Below are 27,166 nucleotides of genomic sequence, written 5' to 3'. Positions count from 1 at the left end.
TAGCAGAATCCATAGTTACACCCACAGAGATAAGTACAGTACATCAAAGCTGAATCTGGCTCACCCTGCAACCAATGCCGAAAAATGGGAATGCAAAAGCCCTTTAATGAGGGATGGAGACGTACCGAGTTCTGACCTTGGAGGTCGGCACAGTAAGAGTGCTTCACGTCCAACTCGCCCTGCAGCCGATCCACCACCGAGTGCAATTGCACAGCCTCACAATGCAGCTCAGCACGTTCTTTGGACAATATTCCGTTTTGCATCTGCGCTTCAGCCAGCTGAGTCTGCAGCACAAGAGAGAAAAAATAAATAAATATGATTTACACATTAACAAACTGTCGCGTCCTGCATGAAACACCCTTGGTGGCCCCCTTTGGCGGTGACATCACATCCCTCGCTAAATGTATATTACTATACTGTATTGTATACAACAATAAAAACAACCTACCTTCCCCCTTCCCTTCCCCTGACCCCCTCTTCAGCACAACGAGCATTTACAACAATTATACAGGTGTGTACCCAAAGTGTACGGTTCATAAATCACCAAACTATTATCAAACTAGAACAATGCGACTGTGTCGCCAATATGCCTCCGCATATTCCCACAACTGGTAGATTCCATCACTCTGCATATGTATGGGGAGGGGATCACGTTTGTGAAGTTCTGTGTTGATCGGATAAGGTTCGTTTTTAGAGCCAAGATGGCTGCCAAACCACGTGACCTATGACAGCATCATTTTCAAACTATATGCAACAGTGTTAGATATATAAAATAAAAAATAACCACCTTTAGAGGCCATTTTTCCCCGCAAAGCGGGGGTTGGCCTTTTTCGGGAACCATGGTTGTTGTTGTTTTTTGGTCCCCTTTTTGAAGCAATGTTTTACGGCCGGATGCCCTTCCTGACGCCAACCATTTTTGCCGCCTTTAACGACAAACAGGGAATTACCAGTGAACAGGTACTCAATTAGCCGACCTCGGAAGGATGACAGGCTGAGTCAACCCCCCTGGCGTTAATTCAGCGATCGACCGGGATTCGAACCCAGGATCCTAGGATCCTAAGCCGGCACCCTAGCCGCTAGCCCAACACCAGGGTGATAGATGCCAGTGTTAGTGTTAGATGCCAGATGATAGATGCCAACACCAGTGTTAGATGATATTTGTAAAATTCCCCATCGATAGGGTGAGCGGTTTCAGATATGTAATTATTTAATATTTTCCTTCAATCCAAAATGGCTGCCAAACCATGTGACCGATGATGTCATACATTAAATATTTCAATACAAATGGGTCATAGATCATGTGCATGCAATTTCTGATTTTTTGGATAAGGAATTCGATTAAAACATTTTTGACTGGTATACCACTTCACCTATGATGTCATCATTGTCATGCTTTTGTTCCCCATTGGGAGTGCTTCACAATGTGCCAAGTTTCAATTTTTTCCATTCAGCGGTTTACGATCAAAATCTTTTAATTATTTGCTTTTAATCCAAGATGACTGCCATACCATGTGACCTATGACGTCATAATTATGATAAAAACATTCTGCATGGGTGTAACTCCGACCGTGAAAGTTTCGTATCAATGGGACATATGGTTGCTGAGAAAAACGAGGTTTAGCCGGGACGGACGGACGGACAACCCGAAAACATAATGCCTCTGGTGACTGTCGGTGGAGGCATAAACACAAGTACCAGTACCGTTAGCTCACAGCACAAACACAGTGATAATGATAAGTATAGAGCAGGTAAACAACATTTTTGAGAACCTGTAACATCCGAGAGCGCGTGGTGACGAGGAGTGCATCACTCGAGCCATCTGAACCATCAAGGACATCGTCATCCTCCAAAACCAAGACCTCCTCCATATGTGTACACGGCTGTGGAAGGAATTTGAATGATGAGCTCACTCCTCGGACGTCTCCTCGTCGGGTCACAAAGCAGAACACGTACTCTTTGTCACAGTCCTTTGGCAGGTAATAAGCTGGAGAAGGTGAATGAAACAAATACAATAAAAAGGTTGGAATAAAAGTTGGCATGACTATAGTCAGAAATAGAAAGGTGTATTTTACAGGGTATAACAGCCGTGAACGAGCTACAAGACAAATCACGCACACACATTGACAAATACATGAGAAAACACCAGAGAGACCTCCCTTAGGGGGAGTCACTGAGCTTGGGGGAAATGACGTCACTTCCCACATTACTATGGCTACCAGTAACACTATCTGTATACGACGTCTCTTTTCTCTCTGCCATCAGTAGGGCAATCGAGTAATTTCCTTCTCCCCCATTGATGCCAACCCACAAGGTACTTCCGTGTTCTATCCTTTAAATGTTGAGCATCAAGCAAGGGAAGCGCTCGTACCATTTTTTTTGAAGTCTGTGGTATGACTTAATTGGTGTTTGAGCCACCAACCCCCAGACTCAGAGCAGCTGCTTTAACCACACCTTATTTCAGAGCCCATTACACTTTCCAGAAAGGTGTTTAAAACCCAGGTTTATGCAAATCAATCGATGAATACGGAGACCAGAGATGACACAAGACTCACCTTTAAACTGCACCTTGCACGTTCTGAACTCACTAACCCTGTTATCATCTGGAAGAGACGTCCATGAGAATGTGTAATAATCGTGGTGAGAAGCCCATCGGACCTGCACAACAATTACGACGTTCCTTTGGTGCAACATCAAATAACAATGTCATCAGATTTGAATAATACATGGTCAATATATCAGAGATATCAAGTATTTACACAGCGAGCAAAACAGATAACAGCCAGAACAGCACTCGGCAGAGCGCATACCTTCCCCCACCCGGCAATCGGTAGAGCGCATACCTTCCTCCGCCCAGCACTCGGCAGAGCGCATACCTTCCCCCGCCCAGCACTCGGTAGCGCGCATACCTTCCCCCGCCCAGCACTCGGCAGAGCGCATACCTTCCCCCGCCCAGCACTCGGCAGAGCGCATACCTTCCCCCGCCCGGCACTCGGCAGAGCGCATACCTTCCCCCACCCGGCAATCGGTAGAGCGCATACCTTCCTCCACCCAGCACTCGGTAGAGCGCATACCTTCCCCCGCCCAGCACTCGGTAGAGCGCATACCTTCCCCCGCCCAACATTCGGTAGAGCGCATACCATACCTTCCCCCGCCCAGCACTCGGCAGAGCGCATACCTTCCCCCGCCCAGCACTCGGTAGAGCGCATACCTTCCCCCGCCCAGCACTCGGTAGAGCGCATACCTTCCTCCGCCCAGCACTCGGCAGAGCGCATACCTTCCCCCGCCCAACACTCGGTAGAGCGCATACCATACCTTCCCCCGCCCAGCACTCGGCAGAGCGCATACCTTCCCCCGCCCAGCACTCTCGGTAGCGCGCATACCTTCCCCCGCCCAGCACTCGGCAGAGCGCATACCATACCTTCCCCCGCCCAGCACTCGGTAGAGCGCATACCTTCCCCCACCCAGCACTCGGTAGAGCGCATACCTTCCTCCGCCCAGCACTCGGCAGAGCGCATACCTTCCCCCGCCCAACACTCGGTAGAGCGCATACCATACCTTCCCCCGCCCAGCACTCGGCAGAGCGCATACCTTCCCCCGCCCAGCACTCTCGGTAGAGCGCATACCTTCCCCCGCCCAGCACTCGGCAGAGCGCATACCTTCCCCCGCCCAGCACTCGGCAGAGCGCATACCTTCCCCCGCCCGGCACTCGGCAGAGCGCATACCTTCCCCCACCCGGCAATCGGTAGAGCGCATACCTACCTCCGCCCAGCACTCGGTAGAGCGCATACCTTCCCCCGCCCAGCACTCGGTAGAGCGCATACCTTCCCCCGCCCAGCACTCGGTAGAGCGCATACCTTCCTCCGCCCGGCACTCGGCAGAGCGCATACCTTCCCCCACCCGGCAATCGGTAGAGCGCATACCTTCCTCCGCCCAGCACTCGGTAGAGCGCATACCTTCCTCCGGCCAGCACTCGGTAGAGCGCATATCTTCCCCCGCCTGGCACTCGGTAGAGCGCATACCTTCCCCCACCCGGCAATCGGTAGAACGCATACCTTCCCCCGCCCAGCACTCGGCAGAGCGCATACCTTCCCCCGCCCAGCACTCGGCAGAGCGCATACCTTCCCCCACCCAGCACTCGGCAGAGCGCATACCTTCCACCACCCGGCAATCGGCAGAGCGCATACCTTCCGCCACCCGGCACACGGCAGAGCGCATACCTTCCGCCACCCGGCACACGGCAGAGCGCATACCTTCCGCCACCCGGCACACGGCAAAAAGCACCCAGGAATGCTCAAGACCCACGAACAAGCACCCAAGAATGGTTCAAGACAAAACGCTGTGCTGTTCTGAAGTGGCCAGCAATGAGTCCAGATCTAAATCCCATTGAACACCTGTGGGGAGATCTGAAAACAGCAGTTGGGGGAAGGCACCCTTCAAATCTGGGAGAACTGGAGCAGTTTGCACAAGAAGAGTGGGACAAACTGCCAGTAGAGAGGTGGAGGAAGCTCATTCATGGCTATAGGAAGCGCTTGACTGCAGATATTTTGTCCAAAGGCCGTGATACCAAATATTAAGTCTAGGGTATCAATCATTTGTCAATGCCATTTATTTTTCTTTTTTGATTTAAAAGGATATATTAAGTTCTGAATCAAAAACAAATGTTCTATGATATCAACAGTGAAATAACGAATTGTGGAGACCAAATACTTTTGTCAATTTCAACTTCGTTTTAGAGAATTGTTTGAAAAAAATGTGAGTTATTTGAAAAAATTGCAAGGGTGCCACTATTTTTGGCCACGACTGTACATACATACACACATACATACATACATACACACATACATACACACATAACCATATACACACATAACCATATACGTTTGCTCCATTATAATAAGATGTAGTGAAAGACAAGACACAAGAGCAACTTACAGGGAAAAGTCCAATCCAATCGTTGCAATTCAAAGCGACCCCTGGTGGCACCGTGTAGTGACACTCAACAGCGAAATCCAAGATGTAATTCTCGGGAACATTTTGAAAACAAACATCGGCTTCTTTTTCAGTATGATCAATCCAAGCTGGATGTCCACAGTGTTCCTTCTCCATGGCACCAACTCCACATTTCATGTCACTGACTGTTGCTTAACACACAGGAAAACATGGACAGACGTACAAAATCATATTCACAGCAATTGTTCAAAATATTTCACACCAAAAGCGCAAAAAATGACGGTAAAATTTCAATCCAAAGTCTTGCACATAATTTGGTAAAATCATGCAAAGGAACATGTTGAACCTGTGTGTTGTAAGAACATGCCCATGATGTCACACCTCAAAGCTGCATTTTCCCACCCGCAGTCTCCTCTCAACACCACTCCCACCCGCGGTCTTCTCCCAACACCACTCCCACCCACAGTCTCCTCTCAACACCATGCCCACCCGCAGTCTCCTCTCAACACCACTCCCACCCGCGGTCTTCTCCCAACACCACTCCCACCCACGGTCTCCTCTCAACACCATGCCCACCCGCGGTCTCCTCTCAACACTATGCCCACCCGCAGTCTACTTTCAACACTGCGTCCGCCCACGGTCTCACCAAAACTGCACCCACCCACAGTCTCTTCTCAACACCACGCCTGCCCAAAGTCTCCTCTCAACACCATGCCCACCCGCGGTCTCCTCTCAACACTATGCCCACCCGCAGTCTACTTTCAACACTGCGTCCGCCCACGGTCTCACCAAAACTGCACCCACCCATGGTCTCTTCTCAACACCACGCCCGCCCACCATCTTCTCAATGTCACTCTTGCCTGCCAACCCATCTCAACACCGCACCCGCCCATGCACAGTCTTCTCTTAAAACCGTGCATGCCTGCCTTCTTCTCAACACCACGCAAGCCTGCCCGCCATCTCCTCTGTCTCTCAACACCACACATCCCCACCCGCTTTATCCTTGCAAAACCACACACGCCTGGTCCACCCGCCGTCTCCTCTCAACCCCATGCGCACCCACCCTCATGCAGTCTCACCTCAAAAACATGCCCGCCCACCCTCTCCTCTCAACACCGCATCCACTCACCTGCTGTCTCCTCAAACACCGTGCCCAGCCCCCCCCCCTCCCTCCACCCATCACCTTCTCTCAATGCCACGCCCGTGTTCTGTCTCTCTCGTCACCATGCATGCATGCCTGCCCACCGTCTCCTCTTCCTTTCACCCTGCTAACCCTAATCCCCCTCCCCCAACCCATCCCCACTCCATCATCGTTGTCTCCTCCTCCACCTCCTCTCAACCCACACGCCGTTTCCTTCTCCCACCCAGCCTGCCAGTCATCTCCTCTGCACTCCTTTCCTCTGCACTTCTTACCTCTCCTCTCCTCTCCTCTCCTCTCGACACCCCGCACACCTGCCTGCTGTCTCCTCCCCTCACCGCACCAACATGCTATCTCCTCTCAACACCGCATCTGCTAAAAGTCTCCTCTCAACACTGCCACCGCCCACCTTCTCCTGCAACACATAGCCCATCGGCAGTCTCCTCTCAAATCCACTGATCATCCACCATCTCTTGTCAACATCATGCTTGCATGTCGACTGCACTCAGCACCGCACCCTGCCCACACTTCCCTCTGACCACCGCACCTGTCCACTCTTGCCTCTGACCACCGCACCTGCCCACTCTTGCCTCTGACCACCGTACCTGCCCATTCTTACCTCATCACAATGCCTTGCCCACTCTTGCCTCTGATCAACACGCCCTGCTTGCAGTCCCCTCTCAATGCAGAGCCCATCCGCTGTCACCTCTTAACACCGCGACAACCCACCATCTCCTGTGTGCTGCGGCACTGCCTCCCCACATCCGCTGTCACCTCTTAGCACCGCGACAACCCACCATCTCCTGTGTGCTACGCCACTGCCTCCCCACATCCGCTGTCACCTCTTAGCACCGCAACAACCCACCATCTCCTGTGTGCTGCGCCACTGCCTCCCCACATCCGCTGTCTCCTCTTAAGACCACAACCACCCATATGAGGTTACGTGCATGTGATTAAGGATATGAGGGTACGTTCATGACCTGAAGGATACAAAGGTATGTACGTGTATGTGCTGAAGGTCATGAGGCTATGTGCATGTGCTGAAACATATAAGAACATGTGCATGTGCTGAGGGATATGAGGGTAGGTGCATGTGTTGCAGGATATGAGGGTAGGTGCATGTGTTGTAGGATATGAGGGTAGGTGCATGTGTTGTAGGATTATGAGGGTAGGTGCATGTGTTGTAGGATATGAGGGTAGGTGCATGTGTTGTAGGATATGAGGGTAGGTGCATGTGTTGTAGGGTATGAGGGGAGGTTCATGTGTTGTAGGATATGAGGGTATGTGCATGTGTTGTAGGATAGGAGGGTAGGTGCATGTGTTGTAGGATATGAGGGTAGGTGCATGTCTTGAAGGATATGAGGGCACGTGCATGTGCTGAAGGATATGAGGGTACGGTCATGTGCTGAAGGATATGAGGGTAGGTACATGTGTTGTAGGATAAGAGGGTAGGTGCATGTGTTGTAGGATATGAGGGTATGTGTATGTGTTGTAGGATATGAGGGTATGTGTATGTGTTGTAGGATATGAGGGTATGTGTATGTGTTGTCGGATATGAGGGTATGTGTATGTGTTGTCGGATATGAGGGTAGGTGCACGTGTTGCAGGATATGAGGGTATGTGTATGTGTTGTAGGATATGAAGGTATGTGTATGTGTTGTAAGATATGAGGGTATGTGTATGAGTTGTAGGATATGAGGGTAGGTACATGTGTTGTAGAATATGAGGGTAGGTGCATGTGTTGTAGGATATGAGGGTAGGTGCATGTGCTGAAGGATATGAGGGTAGGTGCATGTGTTGTAGGATATGAGGGTAGGTGCATGTGTTGTAGGATATGAGGGTATGTGCATGTGTTGAAGGATATGAGGGTATGTGTATGTGTTGTCGGATATGAGGGTAGGTGCATGTGTTGTAGGATATGAGGGTAGGTGCATGTGTTGAAGGATATGAGGGTACGGTCACATGTTGTAGTGTAGCGGTTACCGGAAGCATGACACAATTACCGTGCACCGGCCGATGACGCAACCGGCAAGCGGTCACGTGTCCGGACTCGCCCGGGCGTGTCCAGACTTGCCCTTCTCGGGCGAACACTTGCCTTGCATACCACGCCCCGTCGGGAGGCGTGACTTAACTATTTTGCATACCACGCCCCGCCTGAGAGGCGTGGCTTTTGTGGGTTCAGTTTGCGATATAAATTGCCGCCCGTTCGAGGGGCGGATTCAGTGTGCTTTTGAGTTCTTTGGTTTTGAGCTAAATAAATAGCTCGGTGAAACTTCGTTCCTGTGTCGTCCATTTTGTCTGGCTTAATCGTGCGAGCACAGCTCCCACAATTGGTGACCCCTTTCTAAGAACACGGCGATGGAGTCAGCTGCAGCTTTGAAGCTCCCGGGCTTCTGGGAGTCGCACGCGGCCGTTTGGTTTGCTCAAGCGGATTCTCAATTCGCCCTGCGGAAAATTACGGAGGACACGACGCGCTACCACCATGTGGTTTCCGCGCTCACCGCCTCCACCGCTGCCTGGGTCCTGAGCTTCCTACAGAACCCGCCGAACGCCGACAAATACGGCGCGCTCAAAGGCCTACTCCTCGGTGCGTTTGGACTCACGGAGACCGAACGCACACGACAACTACTACACCTCCCGGAGCTGGGCGAGGCTCGTCCATCCAAAAGCATGGACCACATGCTTGCTCTTCTCGGTGACCACAGCCCGGACGTCCTCTTCCGCGAGCTGTTCCTCCAGCGGCTACCCGGGCAGGTACGGTTAGCTTTGGCTAATTCGCCCATCACGGACCCTGGCGCCCTGGCCAAGGAGGCCGATAAATTTTTCTCGGCCGGGCGACATGTCGGAGCGGCCACCTGGGACCCTGGGCCGACCGAGGCAATGCCTGCGCCACGACCGGCGCCTCCACCGGCCGAGTCCGCGCCACTGACGGCAGTGGCCGCCGCGACGCCCCGTCGACTGAAACCGACACGACCGCCGGAGCCTCCGCCAGAGCGGACCATGTGCTATTACCACGCCAGGTTCGGGCAGAAGGCCAGAATGTGCCGCCCACCATGCACTTTCGGCAGGTCGGGAAACGACCAGGCCGGCGCTCGCTGCCTGCCATGAGCGTCGGCCTTTCAGGCAGCCTTCTGTTTATCACGGACACGGAGTCCGGGCGGCGTTTTTTGTGTGACACCGGCGCTCAGCTGAGCGTGATTCCCACCTCGGTGCAGGACAAACAGGCCGCGCTATGCGGCCCCGCCTTGGTCGCCGCAAACGGTTCCTCCATCCGCACCTTCGGTTCGCGCAGCGTCACATTCTGCTTCGGGGGCCAGCGCTTCAGGTGTGACTTCATCACGGCGAACGTGCCCATGGCCTTGCTGGGTGCAGATTTTCTTTGTGCGCATGGGCTTTTGGTCGACGTCAAACGGTGTCGGCTCATCAACGCGGTGACCTTCAGCACGCTCGCTTGCTCATTGAGCGGCTCCACTCCGACCAAGCTAGCCTGCGCACTCCCGGCCATGGACGATTTCACCAGCCTACTCGCCGAGTTTCCCGCCCTCATGCAGCCGACGTTTTCGGCTATCGCCGTCAAGCACGGCGTCGAACACCACATCCCGACCACAGGTCCACCGGTCTACGCCAGGGCTCGCCACCTCGACCCGGCCAAACTCGCCGTGGCGAAGGCGGAATTCGATGCGCTGGAGCGATTGGGCATTGTGCGACGCTCGAATAGCGCGTAGGCCTCGCCCCTGCACATCGTGCCCAAACCGGGTGGCGGATGGCGACCATGCGGCGATTACCGCCGCCTCAACGACGCCACCACCCCCGACCGGTACCCGATACCACACATACAGGACTTTTCCACCCGTTTGGCGGGGCGGGTGATCTTCTCCAAGGTCGACCTTATTCGGGGCTACCACCAGGTACCTGTCCGGCCGGCCGACGTTCCGAAGACGGCGGTAATTACACCTTTTGGCCTCTTCGAGTTCCTCCGAATGCCGTTCGGCCTAAAGAATGCGGCCCAGGCCTTCCAGCGGCTGATGGACAGTGTGCTGCGCAATCTCACCTTTCTGTTCGTCTACCTGGATGACATTCTCATTGCCAGCACTTCCCGGGCGGAGCACCTCGTCCACCTCCGCATGCTTTTCGAGCGCCTCGGCCAGCATGGCCTCATCATCAACCCGGCGAAATGCCAGTTTGGCGTAACGGCCGTCGACTTTCTGGGGCACCGCATCACGAACCGCGGGGCCGTCCCGCTGCCTACCAAGGTGGAGGCAGTCACAAGTTTCCAGCGCCCCCGCTCCATCAAGGCCCGACAGGAATTTTTGGGGATTGTAAATTTCTACCACCGGTTCGTGCCTCGTGCCGCCCAACTCATGCGCCCCCTGTACGAAGCCTTCCGGGGAAAGCCGGCCAAGCACGACGTCGCCTGGACCACAGAGATGGACGCAGCATTCACGGGCGCTAAGCTGGCCCTCCGCAACGGGACCATGCTGGCGCACCCGGCGCTCGACGCACCCATCGCCCTCACCACAGACGCTTCCGACTACGCAGTGGGCACCGTGCATGAACAGTGGGTGAACGGGGCTTGGCAACCGCTGGCCTTCTTCAGCCGGCAGCTTCGCCCTAACGAGCGCAAGTATAGCGCTTTCGACCGCGAGCTCCTCGGCTTTTACCTGGCTGTTCGCCATTTCCGCCATCTTTTGGAAGGCCGCCCGTTCACGGCGTTTGTGGACCACAAACCCCTGGTCTTCGCTATGGCCAAGGTTATGGAGCCGTGGTCGGCCTGCCAGCAGCGCCACCTCTCCGCCGTGTCCGAATTTACGACGGACATCCGGCACGTCGCGGGTAAGGACAACGCTGTGGCCGATTGCCTCTCCCGGTCCGGCGCAAACGCCGTCCACCTGGGTGTGGACTTCGCCCGCATGGCAGCCGACCAGACCACCGACCCCGCGGTGCAAGCCCTCCGGACAGCGGACACAGGCATGCGGTTGGCCAACGTCCCCTTTGAGGACACAGGCACAGTTCTCCTGTGCGACGTTTCCCTGGGCCAACCTCGCCCCATCGTGCCCACCGGATGGCAGCGGCACATTTTTGACGCCCTCCACGGCCTTTCCCACCCGGGCCGGAAAGCATCACAGAAGCTCGTGGCAGCAAAGTTCGTCTGGCACGGGCTCCGTAAGGACGTCCGCGACTGGGCCAATGCCTGTGTCGCCTGCCAACGCGCGAAGGTCCACCGGCACTCCCAGGCCCCGTTGGCACCATTCGACGTGCCCGCGCGGCGTTTCGGCCACGTCAATGTGGACCTGATGGGACCCCTTCCCTCCACGCGGGGCATCACCCACCTCCTCACGATGGTGGCCGGAGGCCGTCCCGTTGGCATCAACAACATCCGCCGACGTGGCACAGGCCTTCATTGGCACTTGGATTGCCCGTTTCAGCGCGCCCTCGGACATCTCCTCTGACAGAGGCCCGCAATTCACCTCCGAGCTTTGGGGCGCGGTCGCCCAGGCCTTGGGGATCAAGCTTCACCGCACCACGGCCTACCACCCCCAAGCCAACGGCTTGTGCAAGCGGTTCCATCGCTCGATGAAGGCCGCTCTCAGAGCCAGCCTCCAGGACGACGGTTGGGCCGACAGGCTCCCGTGGGTCCTATTGGGCCTCCGAACGGCCCCTAAAGAGGACCTCCAGGCTTCCACCGCCGAGCTTGTCTACGGCCAGCCACTGCGCGTGCCGGGCGAGTTCATCCCTGACGCCACCGGCCCCTGGTCCGCGGCTTGCCAACGCTCGGACCTCCAGGAGATTTGCCCCCGTGCCCACGTCCCACCACGGCTGCCCCCAACCCCACGTCCCCCCAGCACTTCGCACTGCGGGGTACGTTTTTATCCGGCACGATGCACACCGGGGACCGCTCCGGCCGCCGTATGATGGACCTTTCCGGGTCCTGCAGAGGGACGAGAAGTCATTCATCGTCGACATCGGCGGCAAGCCGGACCGCATCTCCGTGGACCGCCTCAAGCCGGCCCATTTGGACCTCGACCAACCTCCACGGTTGGCCCTTCCTCCACGACGGGGCCGTCCCCGGTCAACCAAGCCCCCCGCCCAACCATCCACCGCCACGCCGCCTACCACCCCCACACGAATCACCAGGTGTCGTTTCGGCCGGATCAGGACCCCCCTCAAACTGACTCTCCCGGTGCAGGTAAATTCTGGGGGGGCGCATGTAGCGGTTACCGGAAGCATGACACAATTACCGTGCACCGGCCGATGACGCAACCGGCGAGCGGTCACATGTCCGGACTCGCCCGGGCGTGTCCAGACTTGCCCTTCTCAAGCGAACACTTGCCTTGCATACCACGCCCCGTCGGGAGGCGTGACTTACCTATTTTGCATACCACGCCACACCTGAGAGGCGTGGCTTTGGTGTGTTCAGTTTGCGATATAAATTGCCGCCCGTTCGAGGGGCGGATTCAGTGTGCTTTTGAGTTCTTTGGTTTTGAGCTAAATAAATAGCTCGTTGAAACTTCGTTCTTGTGTCGTCCATTTTGTCTGGCTTTATCGTGCGAGCACAGCTCCCACAGTAGGATATGAGTCTATGTGTATATGTTGTAGGATATGAGGGTACGTTCATGTGCTGTAGTTGTAATTGTCATGGTTCTCTTTTTGAGGCAACGTTTTTATGGCCGGATGCCATTCCTGACGCCAACCCTTAGTCGCCTGTTACGACACGCAGGGACACGGTGTACCTATTCTAAACCGGGGTACACACCGGTCATTCGTGACCAATATCAAAAAAGTCCACTCGCAGCCTCGACGTGATTCACAGCTGTCTCCTCCTCTCTCTGCCCATCTCGATCTCTCTTCTTCCGGTTTCTTTGTGGCGTTTTCCTTTTTCCTTCACAAACATTTATTTTTACCTTTTACTAAAGTAATCTCCATTTCACACAAAAATCTTTACAACAATATTACCTGAAACTAAGAATATTCTGCAAGTATAGAATCTATCTATAATTCCAGTAATCTCTGTGTGTATGTATGTATGTATGTATGTATGTATGTATGTATGTATGTATGTTTGTCTGTGACCGCTGTTTCTCGACAACCACGGGTCCGATATACTTTAAACTTGCCAGGTATATTGCTGGGGACCCGAGGATGTGCCTTTTCAAGGTTTCATATTAATCGGACAAGTAGTTACCGAGCTATGTCCAAAAAACGATTCACCCAATCAGAGAGCAGCGAGTTATCACGTGTGCCGAACGTGGCGAACAGACTCTGCCTCGGATGCACATTTGAGAGCGTATTCATTTATTTCACGTTGGCAAACTATGTTGGCGTTAAACTATGTTTTAAAACTAATTAAAACTAATTTGCGATTCATCGTAACTGCGATTTGCGACCTTCCGGACAGTGAAGACTTCACTTCCGGCAGCCAATCACAGAACGCGTTGTTGCGAGCCGAGCCGGTTCGTAATTCGATTTCTTCCGGAGAAAATAATAATTTCTCGATTTCTTATGCGCATTATTTCTCCCAGAGCGAAGGGCGGAAGCGAAGAGCGTTGTTTTTTTTGTTTACGGGCGTACGGGCGTACGGGCGGGGTAGAGCGTACGGGTAGCGTTTTTTTTTTTTTTTGGCAAGGAACGGGCACCCACGTACGGGCATGCCCTAGTAACAACAAAGGCGAGAGTGACGGATCCATAATAACAGTCAGGAATAGGCCTGGGCCCAGAAAACTGCCTTGGGGACTCCAGCCTTGACAGGCAGAGGAGATGAAAGGATGACATTGAGAGCCGTCCGGTCCAGTTGCAGAATCAGTCACAGGTTGCAAGAAACCTCTTCACCTTCTCAGGTGCAAATGACACAAGGACCAGGAGCAGTGGAAACGACAGGGAAGGGTGGGTACCAAGAGCAAGGGGTTGGGGATGCAAGATTTGGAAGCAAAGTCAGAATTGAGGCATTTGGCGTTGTCATGAGCAGAGTCGGCTGTGATGCCATATAAGTGAGGGAGAGGATGAAGGGGGTCGGGGGGGGGGGCATACACCAGACTTAACAAGGTGCCACCAGGTTTTAGAGGGAGGAGACAAGTTTGAGAGTTCATTCTTGAAATTGGCCAGATGTTGATTTCTGGCTCTCTTCAGAGTGGACACACACTTGTTTCAGGCTTTGTGGAATGATCTGAGGTTGCATTTCGTCAGATTTGCCTTAAGGGAAGAGGAGAGGCTTGATGTTTGAAGGCAACTCCCTCACCACAGGATTCCGTCTGTGCACCAGGGGTGAGAGGATGGGAATGATACCCGCAGACGAGATAGTATAACTCTGTACAAAATGGAAAGGAAGCTTGTGTGGAAGGATTCCCAGGCAGTATTAATATCGTGAGAGGTGTAAATTAAGGACCCATCTTGACATGAGAGGGCGCTTGTAGCCCCTGCCAGTCAGCTTGAGTGAAATGCCAGACTACATCATACTCTGACAATAGCCAGAGAGATTTTGATTCTCACAAGCACATGACAAGATGAAACTATTGGGAACAGGAGATTCATGGATCACATTTGTCGGAAAATTCCTCATTACCAAGTCCAGAAGGGAGGACGTCCCATTGGGAGAAATCAGGGCCGGGAAGTTCACTGATTGGGTGAGCCCATATTTGGAAATCGCACTTGATTTTGTGCTGTACCGCTTAATTTGTGCCCTACCGGACCGCAGATGTAGCCAACGGGGATGCTCAGAGAGCACCAGAGAGCACCTAAAGTCCCAAAGTTCCCGCAGACCCCGAACCGCACACTTTGTGGCTTCGCACTTCGCACCCGATTCTCTTGATTTCTGGACCCGTCCCTTTCAAAAAACCACACCCGTGTCTGAAAGAAGCGGTTGTTTGGCATTTTTAATAAAATAGGCAAAGCCGGGAAATGAATGAAACCCATCAGAATTTACATTTAGAACCCTTTAGATTTCGAATTACCATTTACAATTACCTTTTAGAAATACCCTTTAGAATTACCCTTTAGAATTACCCTTTAGAATTACCCTTTAGAATTACCCTTTAGAATTACCCTTTAGAATTACCCTTTAGAATTACCCTTTAGAATTACCCTTTAGAATTACCCTTTAGAATTACCCTTTAGAATTACCCTTTGGAATCACCGTTTTGAATTACCGTTTAGAATCGCCCCTGAGAATTACCCTTTAGAATTACCCTTTAGAATTACCCTTTAGAATTACCCTTTAGAATTACCCTTTAGAATTACCCTTTAGAATTACCCTTTAGAATTACCCTTTAGAATCACCGTTTAGAATTACCCTTTAGAATCGCCCCTGAGAATCACCGTTTAGAATTACCCTTTAGAATTACCCTTTAGAATTACCCTTTAGAATTACCCTTTGGAATTACCCTTTGGAATCGCCCCTGAGAATCACCGTTTAGAATTACCCTTTGGAATCAACCTTTGGAATTACCGTTCAGAATTACCCTTTAGAATTACCCTTTAGAATTACCCTTTGGAATCACCCTTTGGAATCAACCTTTGGAATTACCGTTTAGAATTACCGTTTAGAATTACCCTTTAGAATTACCCTTTAGAATTACCGTTTAGAATTACCCTTTAGAATTACCCTTTAGAATTACCCTTTAGAATTACCCTTTAGAATTACCCTTTAGAATTACCCTTTGGAATCAACCTTTGGAATTACCCTTTAGAATTACCCTTAAGAATTACCCTTTAGAATTACCCTTTAGAATTACCCTTTAGAATTACCCTTTGGAATTACCCTTTGGAATCAACCTTTGGAATTACCGTTTAGAATTACCCTTTCGAATTACCCTTTAGAATTCCCCTTAAGAATTACCCTTTAGAATCACCGTTTAGAATTATCCTTTAGAATTACCCTTTAGAATTACCCTTAAGAATTACCGTTTAGAATTACCCTTTAGAATTACCGTTTAGAATTACCCTTTGGAATTACCCTTTAGAATTACCGTTTAGAATTACCGTTTAGAATTACCGTTTAGAATTACCGTTTAGAATTACCGTTTAGAATTACCGTTTAGAATTACCGTTTAGAATTACCGTTTAGAATTACCGTTTAGAATTACCAATTAGAATTACCAATTAGAATTACCCTTTAGAATTACCCTTTAGAATTACCGTTTAGAATTACCCTTTAGAATTACCGTTTAGAATTACCGTTTAGAATTACCGTTTAGAATTACCGTTTAGAATTACCGTTTAGAATTACCGTTTAGAATTACCGTTTAGAATTACCGTTTAGAATTACCGTTTAGAATTACCAATTAGAATTACCAATTAGAATTACCCTTTAGAATTACCCTTTAGAATTACCCTTTAGAATTACTCTTTAGAATTACCGTTTAGAATTACCGTTTAGAATTACCGTTTAGAATTACCAATTAGAATTACCAATTAGAATTACCAATTAGAATTACCCTTTAGAATTACCCTTTAGAATTACTCTTTAGAATTACCCTTTAGAATTACCCTTTAGAATTACCATTTAGAATTCCCCTTAAGAATCACCGTTTAGAATTACACTTTAGAATTACCCTTTAGAATTCCCCTTAAGAATCACCGTTTAGAATTACCCTTTAGAATTACCCTTTAGAATTACCGTTTAGAATTACCCTTTAGAATTACCCTTTAGAATTACCGTTTAGAATTACCCTTTAGAATTACCCTTTAGAATTACCGTTTAGAATTACCCTTTAGAATTACCGTTTAGAATTACACTTTAGAATTACCCTTTAGAATTACCGTTTAGAATTACCCTTTAGAATTACCGTTTAGAATTACCAATTAGAATTACCAATTAGAATTACCAATTAGAATTACCCTTTAGAATTACCCTTTAGAATTACTCTTTAGAATTACCCTTTAGAATTACCCTTTAGAATTACCGTTTAGAATTCCCCTTAAGAATCACCGTTTAGAATTACACTTTAGAATTACCCTTTAGAATTCCCCTTAAGAATCACCGTTTAGAATTACCCTTTAGAATTACCCTTTAGAATTACCGTTTAGAATTACCCTTTAGAATTACCCTTTAGAATTACCGTTTAGAATTACCCTTTAGAATTACCCTTTAGAATTACCGTTTAGAATTACCCTTTAGAATTACCGTTTAGAATTACCGTTTAGAATTACCGTTTAGAATTACCGTTTAGAATTACCGTTTAGAATTACCGTTTAGAATTACCAATTAGAATTACCAATTAGAATCACCGTTTAGAATTCCCCTTTAGAATTACCCTTTAGAATTCCCCTTAAGAATCACCGTTTAGAATTACCCTTTAGAATTACCCTTTCGAATCACCCTTTAGAAATACCCTTCAGAATCACCGTTTAGAATTCCCCTTTAGAATTACCCTTTAGAATTCCCCTTAAGAATCACCGTTTAGAATTACCCTTCAGAATTACCCTTTCGAATCACCCTTTAGAAATACCCTTCAGAATCACCGTTGATAGGGATATATTTTTAGACAGTAGTATGTAATAGATGAATCAAGAAATTCAATGTCCATAACTTTGTGAGAAGAAGAATCACAAATTTTAATTCCCGAGGAGGACAACACTTTCTGTCTACAAGGAAAGACCGAGAAAGACTTGGCTGAAGGTGGTGTAAGAAGAAATGCGGGCAAGGGGGTTAACAAGGGGAGATGCAGAAAATAGGGCAAGATGGAGAAGATTGTCATGTGGACCGCAAGGCTAACCCCCGCTCTAGCAGGGAAAATGGCCTTAAAATGCATGTTGTGTTGTCATGTGTTGTAGGATATGAGTATGTGTATGTGTTGTAGGATATGAGTCTATGTGCATGTGTTGTAGGATATGAGTCTATGTGCATGTGTTGTAGGATATGAGTCTATGTGCATGTGTTGTATGATTTGAGTCTATGTGCATGTGTTGTATGATTTGAGTCTATGTGCATGTGTTGTATGATATGAGTCTATGTGCATGTGTTGTAGGATATGAGTCTATGTGCATGTGTTGTAGGATATGGGTCTATGTGCATGTGTTGTAGGATATGAGTCCATGTGTATGTGTTGTAGGATATGAGGGTAGGTGCATGTGTTGTAGGATATGAGTCTATGTGCATGTGTTGTAGGATATGAGAGTCTATGCGCATGTGTTGTCGGATATGAGAGTCTATGTGCTTGTGTTGTAGGATATGAGTCCATGTGCATGTGTTGTAGGATATGAGGGTAGGTGCATGTGTTGTAGGATATGAGTCTATGTGCATGTGTTGTAGGATATGAGAGTCTTTGTGCATGTGTTGTAGGATATGAGTCTATGTGCATGTGTTGTAGGATATGAGAGTCTATGTGCATGTGTTGTAGGATATGAGTCTATGTGCATGTGTTGTAGGATATGAGACTATGTGCATGTGTTGTAGGATATGAGAGTCTATGTGCATGTGTTGTCGGATATGAGTCTATGTGCATGTGTTGTAGGATATGAGAGTCTATGTGTACGTGTTGTAGGATATGAGTCTATGTGTATGTGTTGTAGGATATGAGGGTAGGTGCATGTGTTGTAGGATATGAGTCTATGTGTATGTGTTGTAGGATATGAGTATGTGCATGTGTTGTAGGATATGAGTCTATGTGCATGTGTTGTAGGATATGAGAGTCTATGTGCATGTGTTGTAGGATATGAGTATGTGCATGTGTTGTAGGATATAAGGGTAGGTGCATGTGTTGTCGGATATGAGTCTATGTGTACGTGTTGTAGGATATGAGTCTATGTGTATGTGTTGTCGGATATGAGTCTATGTGTATGTGTTGTAGGATATGAGTCTATGTTGTAGGATATGAGTCTATGTGTATGTGTTGTAGGATATGAGTCTATATGTATGTGTTGTGGGATATGAGGGTATGTGCATGTGTTGTAGGATATGAGGGTATGTGCATGTGTTGTAGGATATGAGGGTATGTGCATGTGTTGTAGGATATGAGGGTAGGTGCATGTGTTGTAGGATATGAGGGTATGTGCATGTGTTGTAGGATATGAGGGTATGTGCATGTGTTGTAGGATATGAGTCCATGTGCATGTGTTGTAGGATATGAATCTATGTGTATGTGTTGTGGGGTATGAGTCTATGTGTATGTGTTGTAGGATATGAGTCTATGTGTATGTGTTGTGGGATATGAGTCCATGTGTATGTGTTGTAGGATATGAGTCTATGCATATGTGTTGTAGGATATGAGGGTATGCGCATGTGTTGTAGGATATGAGGGTATGTGCATGTGTTGTCGGATATGAGTCTATGTGTATGTGTTGTAGGATATGAGAGTCTATGTGCATGTGTTGTCGGATGTGAGTCTATGTGCATGTGTTGTAGGATATGAGAGTCTATGTGTACGTGTTGTAGGATATGAGTCTATGTGTATGTGTTGTAGGATATGAGGGTAGGTGCATGTGTTGTAGGATATGAGTCTATGTGTATGTGTTGTAGGATATGAGTCTATGTGCATGTGTTGTAGGATATGAGTCTATGTGCATGTGTTGTAGGATATGAGAGTCTATGTGCATGTGTTGTAGGATATGAGTATGTGCATGTGTTGTTGGATATAAGGGTAGGTGCATGTGTTGTCGGATATGAGTCTATGTGTACGTGTTGTAGGATATGAGTCTATGTGTATGTGTTGTCGGATATGAGTCTATGTGTATGTGTTGTAGGATATGAGTCTATGTTGTAGGATATGAGTCTAATGTCTATGTGTATGTGTTGTAGGATATGAGTCTATATGTATGTGTTGTGGGATATGAGGGTATGTGCATGTGTTGTAGGATATGAGGGTATGTGCATGTGTTGTAGGATATGAGGGTAGGTGCATGTGTTGTAGGATATGAGGGTATGTGCATGTGTTGTAGGATATGAGGGTATGTGCATGTGTTGTAGGATATGAGTCCATGTGCATGTGTTGTAGGATATGAATCTATGTGTATGTGTTGTGGGGTATGAGTCTATGTGTATGTGTTGTAGGATATGAGTCTATGTGTATGTGTTGTGGGATATGAGTCCATGTGTATGTGTTGTAGGATATGAGTCTATGCATATGTGTTGTAGGATATGAGGGTATGCGCATGTGTTGTAGGATATGAGGGTATGTGCATGTGTTGTAGGATATGAGGGTAGGTGCATGTGTTGTCGGATATGAGGGTATGTGCATGTGTTGTAGGATATGAGGGTATGTGCATGTGTTGTAGGATATGAGTCCATGTGCATGTGTTGTAGGATATGAATCTATGTGTATGTGTTGTGGGGTATGAGTCTATGTGTATGTGTTGTAGGATATGAGTCTATGTGTATGTGTTGTGGGATATGAGTCCATGTGTATGTGTTGTAGGATATGAGTCTATGCATATGTGTTGTAGGATATGAGGGTATGCGCATGTGTTGTAGGATATGAGGGTATGTGCATGTGTTGTCGGATATGAGTCTATGTGTATGTGTTGTAGGATATGAGGGTATGTGTATGTGTTGTAGGATATGAGTCTACGCATATGTGTTGTAGGATATGAGGGTATGCGCATGTGTTGTAGGATATGAGGGTATGTGCATGTGTTGTAGGATATGAGTCTATGTGTATGTGTTGTAGGATATGCGTCTATGCGTATGTGTTGTAGGATATGAGGGTATGTGCATGTGTTGTAGGATATGAGTATGTGTATGTGTTGTAGGATATGAGGGTATGTGTATGTGTTGTAGGATATGAGTCTATGCGTATGTGTTGTAGGATATGAGGGTATGTGTATGTGTTGTAGGATATGAGTCGATGTGTATGTGTTGTAGGATATGAGTCTCTGCGTATGTGTTGAAGGATATGAGGGTATGTGCATGTGTTGTAGTATATGAGGGTATGTGCATGTGTTGTAGGATATGAGTCTATGTGTATGTGTTGTAGGATATGAGGGTATGTGTATGTGTTGTAGGATATGAGGGTACGTGTATGTGTTGTAGGATATGAGTCTATGCGTATGTGTTGTAGGATATGAGGGTATGTGTATGTGTTGTAGGATATGAGTCTATGTGTATGTGTTGTAGGATATGAGTCTATGTGCATGTGTTGTAGGATATGAGGGTATGTGCATGTGTTGTAGGATATGAGTATGTGTATGTGTTGTAGGATATGAGTCCATGTGCATGTGTTGAAGGATATGAGTCTATGTGTATGTGTTGTAGGATATGAGTCTATGTGTTGTAGGATATGAGTCTATGTGCATGTGTTGTAGGATATGAGTATGTGCATGTGTTGTAGGATATGAGTCTACGTGTATGTGTTGGGGGATATGAGTCTATGTGCATGTGTTGTAGGATATGAGTATGTGCATGTGTTGTAGGATATAAGGGTAGGTGCATGTGTTGTCGGATATGAGTCTATGTGTACGTGTTGTAGGATATGAGTCTATGTGTATGTGTTGTCGGATATGAGTCTATGTGTATGTGTTGTAGGATATGAGTCTATGTTGTAGGATATGAGTCTATGTGTATGTGTTGTAGGATATGAGTCTATATGTATGTGTTGTGGGATATGAGGGTATGTGCATGTGTTGTAGGATATGAGGGTATGTGCATGTGTTGTAGGATATGAGGGTATGTGCATGTGTTGTAGGATATGAGGGTAGGTGCATGTGTTGTAGGATATGAGGGTATGTGCATGTGTTGTAGGATATGAGGGTATGTGCATGTGTTGTAGGATATGAGTCCATGTGCATGTGTTGTAGGATATGAATCTATGTGTATGTGTTGTGGGGTATGAGTCTATGTGTATGTGTTGTAGGATATGAGTCTATGTGTATGTGTTGTGGGATATGAGTCCATGTGTATGTGTTGTAGGATATGAGTCTATGCATATGTGTTGTAGGATATGAGGGTATGCGCATGTGTTGTAGGATATGAGGGTATGTGCATGTGTTGTAGGATATGAGGGTAGGTGCATGTGTTGTCGGATATGAGGGTATGTGCATGTGTTGTAGGATATGAGGGTATGTGCATGTGTTGTAGGATATGAGTCCATGTGCATGTGTTGTAGGATATGAATCTATGTGTATGTGTTGTGGGGTATGAGTCTATGTGTATGTGTTGTAGGATATGAGTCTATGTGTATGTGTTGTGGGATATGAGTCCATGTGTATGTGTTGTAGGATATGAGTCTATGCATATGTGTTGTAGGATATGAGGGTATGCGCATGTGTTGTAGGATATGAGGGTATGTGTATGTGTTGTAGGATATGAGTCTACGCATATGTGTTGTAGGATATGAGGGTATGCGCATGTGTTGTAGGATATGAGGGTATGTGCATGTGTTGTAGGATATGAGTCTATGTGTATGTGTTGTAGGATATGCGTCTATGCGTATGTGTTGTAGGATATGAGGGTATGTGCATGTGTTGTAGGATATGAGTATGTGTATGTGTTGTAGGATATGAGGGTATGTGTATGTGTTGTAGGATATGAGTCTATGCGTATGTGTTGTAGGATATGAGGGTATGTGTATGTGTTGTAGGATATGAGTCGATGTGTATGTGTTGTAGGATATGAGTCTCTGCGTATGTGTTGAAGGATATGAGGGTATGTGCATGTGTTGTAGTATATGAGGGTATGTGCATGTGTTGTAGGATATGAGTCTATGTGTATGTGTTGTAGGATATGAGGGTATGTGTATGTGTTGTAGGATATGAGGGTACGTGTATGTGTTGTAGGATATGAGTCTATGCGTATGTGTTGTAGGATATGAGGGTATGTGTATGTGTTGTAGGATATGAGTCTATGTGCATGTGTTGTAGGATATGAGGGTATGTGCATGTGTTGTAGGATATGAGTATGTGTATGTGTTGTAGGATATGAGTCCATGTGCATGTGTTGAAGGATATGAGTCTATGTGTATGTGTTGTAGGATATGAGTCTATGTGTTGTAGGATATGAGTCTATGTGCATGTGTTGTAGGATATGAGTATGTGCATGTGTTGTAGGATATGAGTCTACGTGTATGTGTTGGGGGATATGAGTCTATGTGCATGTGTATTAGGATATGAGGGTATGTGCATGTGTTGTTGGATATGAGGGTATGTGCATGTGTTGTAGGATATGAGGGTCGGTGCATGTGTTGTAGGATATGAGGGTATGTGTAAGTGTTGTAGGATATGAGGGTATGTGCATGTGTTGTAGGATATGAGGGTCGGTGCATGTGTTGTAGGATATGAGGGTATGTGCATGTGTTGTAGGATATGAGTCTATGTGTATGTGTTGTAGGATATGATGGTATGTGTAAGTGTTGTAGGATATGAGGGTATGTGCATGTGTTGTAGGATATGAGGGTCGGTGCATGTGTTGTAGGATATGAGGGTATGTGCATGTGTTGTAGGATATGAGTCTATGTGTATGTGTTGTAGGATATGAGGGTACGTTCATGTGCTGTAGGATATGAGTCTATGTGTATGTGTTGTAGGATATGAGTCTATGTGTATGTGTTGTAGGATATGAGTCTATGCGTATGTGTTGTAGGATATGAGGGTATGTGCATGTGTTGTAGGATATGAGGGTCGGTGCATGTGTTGTAGGATATGAGGGTATGTGCATGTGTTGTAGGATATGAGGGTACGTTCATGTCCTGTAGGATATGAGTCAATGTGTATGTGTTGTTGGATACGAGGGTACGTTCATGTGCTGTAGCATATGAGTCTATGTGTATGTGTTGTAGGATATGAGGGTACGTTCATGTGCTGTAGGATATGAGTCTATGTGTATGTGTTGTAGGATATGAGTCTATGTGTATGTGTTGTAGGATATGAGGGTACGTGCACGTGTTGTAGGATATGAGGGTATGTGCATGTGTTGTAGGATATGAGGGTATGTGCATGTGTTGTAGGATATGCGGGTAGGTGCATGTGTTGTAGGATATGAGTCTATGTGCATGTGTTGTAGGATATGAGTCTATGTGCATGTGTTGTAGGATATGAGTCTATGTGCATGTGTTGTAGGATATGAGTCTATGTGTATGTGTTGTAGGATATGAGGGTATGTGCATGTGTTGTAGGATATGAGGGTAGGTGCATGTGTTGTAGGATATGAGGGTATGTGCATGTGTTGTCGGATATGAGGGTAGGTACATGTCTTGTCGGATATGAGGGTAGGTACATGTGTTGTCGGATATGAGGGTAGGTACATGTGTTGTAGGATATGAGGGTAGGTACATGTGTTGTTGGATATGAGGGTAGGTACATGTGTTGTAGGATATGAGGGTAGGTACATGTGTTGTTGGATATGAGGGTAGGTACATGTGTTGTCGGATATGAGGGTAGGTACATGTGGTACTGCTGAAACCAAAGTACGATTCCAACACTGGTCAAACTTGACTCCCTTAAGGGGATTTGCAGGCAACCCTAAACTCCCCAAACACTCCTTTTCAGGGATTGTACAATGGTTGTGCATGCATACGTCATACGTGCATACATCATGGCCCATTTACAAATGTGTCCATCTGTGGAGTCACCAACAAGGCAACTATAGTAAACCAGGATGGAAAACATCGTTTCTATACAAGTTGGAGCCTTCGAATTATTTTTCCCTCTTCACAAACTCATCCTCATCCTCATCATGTGAAGACGAGTGATTTACCTGGATCTGTTTACAGGCAGCAGAAAAAAGCAGCAGCATGACCAATGGCATCTATAATTAAACACATCTAGAGGGGTGTGGGGTGTGGGGCGAGGGGTGTGCTTCTCGCTTGGAACTTGGTCACATTGAGTGATACCCACGTGGTCAGGCATCGTGCACCAAAACAACTCGGGATGCGTGCGCGCGGGCAGTGCCAGCACCTTGTGTGTGCTGGTGCACGTGAGCTTTGCCAGCACCTTGTGTGTGCTGGTGCACATGAGCAGTGCCAGCACCTTGTGTGTGCTGATGCACATGAGCAGTGCCAGCACCTTGTGTGTGCTGGTGCACGTGAGCTTTGCCAGCACCTTGTGTGTGCTGGTGCACGTGAGCAGTGCCCGCACATTGTGTGTGCTGATGCACATGAGCTTTGCCAGCACCTTGTGTGTGCTGGTGCACGTGAGCTTTGCCAGCACCTTGTGTGTGCTGGTGCACGTGAGCAGTGCCCGCACATTGTGTGTGCTGATGCACATGAGCTTTGCCAGCACCTTGTGTGTGCTGGTGCACGTGAGCTTTGCCAGCACCTTGTGTGTGCTGGTGCACGTGAGCAGTGCCCGCACATTGTGTGTGCTGGTGCACGTGAGCAGTGCCAGCACCTTGTGTGTCCTGACACCTGATGTACTGCCCTTTGTATTTTCCTTTCTCTTTAAATAATTACTTCTTCTACAAGAGGTCTCTTCACAAGGACTGAGCAGAACAAGGGATCAGCGGCTCAGTCCTCTGGGGTCTGGAGAGCTCCCCCAAGACACCCCCATTCCCCTCCCAGGCCCCACACATTCCACCCCCCCCCCCCACCACCACCCCCAAGACACCCCTATTACCCTCCCAGACCCCACACATCCCCCCCCCCATTCCCCTCCCAGACCCGACACATCCCCCCCCCCCCATTCCCCTCCCAGGCCCCACACATTCCACCCCCCATTCCCCTCCCAGGCCCCACACATTCCGCACCCCCCCACCACCCCCATTCCCCTCCCAGACCCCACACATTCCTCCCCCCCCCATGCCCCTCCCAGACCCCCCACCCATCCCCCACACATTCCTCCCCCGCCCCATTCCCCTCCCAGACCCCACACAGTCCCCCCCACAAGACCCTCCCATACCCCAAACATTCCCCCCCCCCAAGGGGCACCCCCATTACCCTCCCAGGCCCCACACATTCCACACATTCCACCCCCCACCACCCCCAAGGCACCCCCATTCCCCCCCCCCCATTCCCCTCCCAGATCCCACACATTCCCCCCTCCCCCATTCCCCTCCCCCACACAGTCCCCCCCACAAAACACTCCCATTCCACTCCCAGACCCCAAGCATTCCACCCCCCCAAGGGCACCCCCATTACCCTCCCAGGCCCCACACATTCCACCCCCCACCACTCCCAAGGCACCCCCATTCCCCACACATTCCCCCCCCCCCACCCCACTATTCCCCTCCGAGATCCCACACATTAAACCCCCCCCCCATTACCCTCCCATTCCCCACACATCCCCCCTTTCCCCCATTCCCCTCCCAGATCCCACACATTCCCCCCCCCCCCCATTCCCCTCCCAGATCCCACACATTCCCCCCACCCCATTCCCCTCCCAGACCCCACACCCCCCCCCCCCATTCCCCTCCCAGACCCCACACATTCCCCCCCCCCCCCATTCCCCTCCCAGACCCCACACATACCCCCTCCCCCAAAGACACTCCCATTCCCCTCCCAGACCCCACACATCCCCCCCCCAAAGACACCCCCATTTCCCTCCACCCCTCCCAAACCCCCCACATTCCCCTCCACCCTCCCTCCCTCCTCACCCCACTGCACTGCACTCCCGAACCCCCTTCCCCCTACAACCCCCCATCGGTTCGGTTCTCTGCCGCCCCACAAACCTGATTCATGGACCGTTGCCGGATCTCCCATTCTCCACCAAAAGCAACACGGAGCTCCACACGAGGATGATCGGGACACGAGCGGAGAGTAACAAACCAAACCCACAAGCGAACACAAGATGATGATTGGGGGAAAACAACGCGGGGACTACATTGTACAATGACGACATTGTCCTGACCGTGACGTATAAAGAGAATTCACGAAACGAAACATGCAACATGTACATGGTCTGGAAGGCTTCCTCTAACTCACTGAGTGAATGCAGTTTGAGATGATTTGTAATGAAGGAAATGGAATACCAGCCTTGCTGATAAACCATTGCTATACACCCCGATCGCACGAAATGTTACAGAACGAGGAACGTGGGCAGTGGGCACCGGAACAGGACATATGGTCCGCTATACCTGCACTGTATAACTCTATCAACACCACATTGAATCAATCTGCCAGGTGATCTCATTTCACTCGAGGTGAGAAGGACGTGGCAACAAGAAGAAAGTTGGTGCTTTTGGAGCAGTTGGTTGCTGTGCCCTGACCGTTTCAACTCTGAGTT

General features: G+C 48.8%; 1 protein-coding gene across 9 annotated transcripts in view; it reads right to left on the bottom strand.

Moving 5' to 3' along the window:
• The window catches only part of LOC137430971 (calcium-binding and coiled-coil domain-containing protein 1-A), a 147,644-nt gene extending 120,715 nt beyond the window's left edge, over window positions 1-26,929 (bottom strand). For 2 of the 9 annotated variants that reach the window (XM_068121780.2, XM_068121781.2), the window contains exons 1-5: window positions 26,613-26,922; window positions 4,933-5,141; window positions 2,553-2,655; window positions 1,770-1,984; window positions 126-284 (exon numbers count right to left, since the gene is read on the bottom strand). In XM_068121780.2, the coding sequence (XP_067977881.2) occupies window positions 126-284; window positions 1,770-1,984; window positions 2,553-2,655; window positions 4,933-5,141; window positions 26,613-26,643 (717 nt within the window). In that variant the 5' untranslated portion in view covers window positions 26,644-26,922. Of the gene's footprint in view, window positions 1-125; window positions 285-1,769; window positions 1,985-2,552; window positions 2,656-4,932; window positions 5,142-26,612 lie in introns of all 9 variants that reach the window. The other 7 variants (XM_068121778.2, XM_078781270.1, XR_010985168.2 and 4 more) reach the window with 6 other exon arrangements.
• Between the last annotated feature and the right edge of the window lie 237 nt (window positions 26,930-27,166).

Source organism: Myxine glutinosa, chromosome 7 (assembly GCF_964187855.1).
Source record: "Myxine glutinosa chromosome 7, kmMyxGlut1.1, whole genome shotgun sequence".
In the NCBI taxonomy this organism is placed as follows: domain Eukaryota; kingdom Metazoa; phylum Chordata; class Myxini; order Myxiniformes; family Myxinidae; genus Myxine; species Myxine glutinosa.
Note: the sequence above shows the minus strand (reverse complement) of the source record. Positions and strands in the feature narration are given on the sequence as shown.